The 2726-nt window shown below is 37.9% G+C and overlaps 1 protein-coding gene across 1 annotated transcript; it reads right to left on the reverse strand.

The window, feature by feature from the left end:
- Positions 1-945: 945 nt before the first annotated feature.
- LOC145035632 (uncharacterized) lies at positions 946-2246 on the reverse strand. The gene is made up of 2 exons (XM_078984146.1): positions 2116-2246; positions 946-1975 (listed from the first exon to the last, which is right to left on the reverse strand). Exons 1-2 carry the CDS (start codon positions 2244-2246, stop codon positions 946-948), a joined length of 1161 nt encoding a protein of 386 aa, XP_078840272.1.
- Between the last annotated feature and the right edge of the window lie 480 nt (positions 2247-2726).

Here is a 2726-nt window from a genome sequence, read left to right on the forward strand (position 1 = left end):
CCATTTACGTTGTTAGCATATTAACTAACTAGTTTGATTATGCTAGAATGTAATTTCAACATATTATGTTTTACTTAATTATTGTCTTATTTCATTATAAAAGTGGATGGTTTTCAATTATTCCAAGAGATGAAGTTCGTTTCATGTATCTAAAGATGTTCTTGATTGCCATCATATGAGGTTCGCGTGGATTTTCCTGGAACCTTGCACAATAAGAGACGAAAAACATAATATCTGGTCTACTAGCTATTAAAAACGTCAATGATCCTATCATTTGACGATACATAGTCATATCAACTGCCGGTTTATCCAGAGATTGTGTCAGTTTTGTTTTGAATGCCATTGGAACTTTCACTTTTGAATCACCCATCATGCCAAACTTCGGCAGTAAGGTTTTGGTGTAAGCCTCCTGATTTATGAAAATTCCTTCTGATCCTTGTCTAATAGTTAGCCCAAGGAAAAAGTTAATTAGACTCATTGAGCTCATCTCAAATTTAGTCTCCATCAACTGGTGAAACTCAGCTGTTAAGCTAGGATTCGTAGAACCAAATATGATGTCCTCGACATAAATTTGGAAGATCATTAGATCGTCACCCTCTTTCTTACGAAAGATGGTTGAGTTAACCGAACCTTGTTCGAATTTTGACAATTTAAGAAAGCGAGTTAGAGTTTCATACCAGGCTCTTAGCGCTTGCTTTAGACCATGAACGACTTTATCCAAAATGTAGCAGTGATTGGGAAATTTATCGTTCACGAAAGCCAGTGGTTGCTCGAGATATACAGTCTCTTACAGTTCACCATTTAAGAAAGCACATTTGACATCCATTTGAAACACCTCAAAATTCTTGTGTGCTGCATATGCTAAAAAGATACGAACCAATTCCAGTCTCGCAATAGGTGCAAAGGTTTCTTCGTAGTCTATACTATCTTCTTGATAATATCCCTTTACCACGAGTCTTGCCTTGTTCCTAATAACATTGCCTTCTTTATCCACCTCATTGCGAAAACACCCATTTTAAACCAACAACTGATGCATCTGGTGGAGTTTATTAATCTCCAGACTTTGTTTCGCTCAAACTCATTGAGTTCGTCTAGCATCGCTTGCACCCAATCAGAGTGATCAAGAGTTGTGTTGACAGTTTTGGGTTCGACCTTAGAAAAGAATGAGTTGAACAAACAAAATTCCACCTTAGAGAATAATGCATTTTGCTTTGCTTTTAACTGAGATCGTGTGAGGACACCTGCAAATGATTTGTCTATGACTTGAGCTTTTGTGTGATCTTTGGTCCATTTCGTTAGAGGAGGATAATTTGGATAATAAGAAGGATCCAGTTCGGCATTTACTTCTTCGAATTCAGATTGTACATCCAGCTCATCATTCGCTTCTTTATTCTCCCCCTCGAATAACGATGATAGATCTTCGCTCTTAGGTTCAGATTGCTCCCCCTCAATTGGATGTTCATGGGTGGTACTTGGAGATGGATGCTCCCCCTTAAAAGGCACTTTTGGTGTAGAAAAAGAAGACGAACCCTCCCCCTGCAATGGTGTGTGTGTTGTTGTTGTTTTGCTTGAAGTTGGAGGTTTGTTTGAACTAAGAGGTTCGTTGTTCATATATTTCACAGCATCGTCGATGATTTTCTTGAATTCATCCTCTTTTTTGTTTGTTGCTTTTTGTTCAGAGGAAATGGATTTTTCTGGTTCATCAAAAATAAGCATAAACTCATCATGTAGAGTTGAGATGGGAACCGTTATTGGACTTGGCTTTGGAAAAATCTCTTCTGATAGGCTTTCGGTTTTTTGAATCTTCTTCAAATAGTTATCATCAAATGTGACATAGTAGGTCTCCTCTATCTTCTTTGAGCGTTTGTTGAGGACCCTAAATGCCTTGGAATTCAGCGAATACCCCAGAAAGATACCTTCATCAGCTTTCGCATTGAATTTGTTCCAGTTTTCCTTGGAATTGAAAATGAAACACCTGGAACCAAATACAAGGAAAAACTTAACGTTAGGTTTGCGATTGTTAATAATTTCGTATGGAGTAAGAGAGAATCGCTTGTTCATAAAGGATCTATTTTGGATAAAGCATGCCGTTGCAATAGCATCAGCCATAAATACAATGGTAATGAAGCGAAGGTAAGCATTGTTCGAGCAGCTTCACATAAAGAATGATTTTGTCTTTCAACTATGCCATTCTGTTGTGGGGTGTAAGGAGCAGAGAAATTGTGTATGACTCCTTTATCAGCCATAAATTTTTCAAAGTCTTGAATTTTGAATTCCAGCCCATTATCGCTATGAATATTGCGAACTAGCTTTCGCAACTAAAGCTCAACTTTCTTCATGAAAGTCTTAAGTGTGGGAGTTGCTTCAGATTTCTGTTTAAGAAAGAACACCCAAGTGAAATGTGAAAAATCATCAATTATAAAAAGAATATACTTACTACCACCGACACTTTCGATTGCAGAAGGTCCACAAAGGTCTATGTGTAGAAGTTCTAAAGGTTCAATGATTTTCGTGTTTACTCAAGTTGGATGGCTTTTCCTACTTTGCTTCCCCGTTTCACATGCTGTACATAAATGATCCATATCAAACTTCAATAGAGGAAGCCCTCGCACATGATCACCAAGCACAAGCTTGTTGATATCCTTGAAATTTAGGTGCGAAAGCCATCTGTGCCATAGCCAGCTATCATCGGAGTGAGCTTTCGTTAGTAGGCATATAACTGGTTT

This window comes from Lactuca saligna, chromosome 3, assembly GCF_052625555.1.
Source record: "Lactuca saligna cultivar CGN05327 chromosome 3, ASM5262555v1, whole genome shotgun sequence".
Lineage (NCBI taxonomy): Eukaryota > Viridiplantae > Streptophyta > Magnoliopsida > Asterales > Asteraceae > Lactuca > Lactuca saligna.

Coding starts and splice junctions, on each gene's coding strand:
- LOC145035632 (XM_078984146.1), bottom strand. CDS start 2,246: ATGGCTGATAAAGGAGTCATACACAATTTCTCTGCTCCTTACACCCCA. Junction 1,976..2,115: donor ACCTTCGCTTCATTACCATT/GTATTTATGGCT, acceptor ATTTGGTTCCAG/GTGTTTCATTTTCAATTCCA.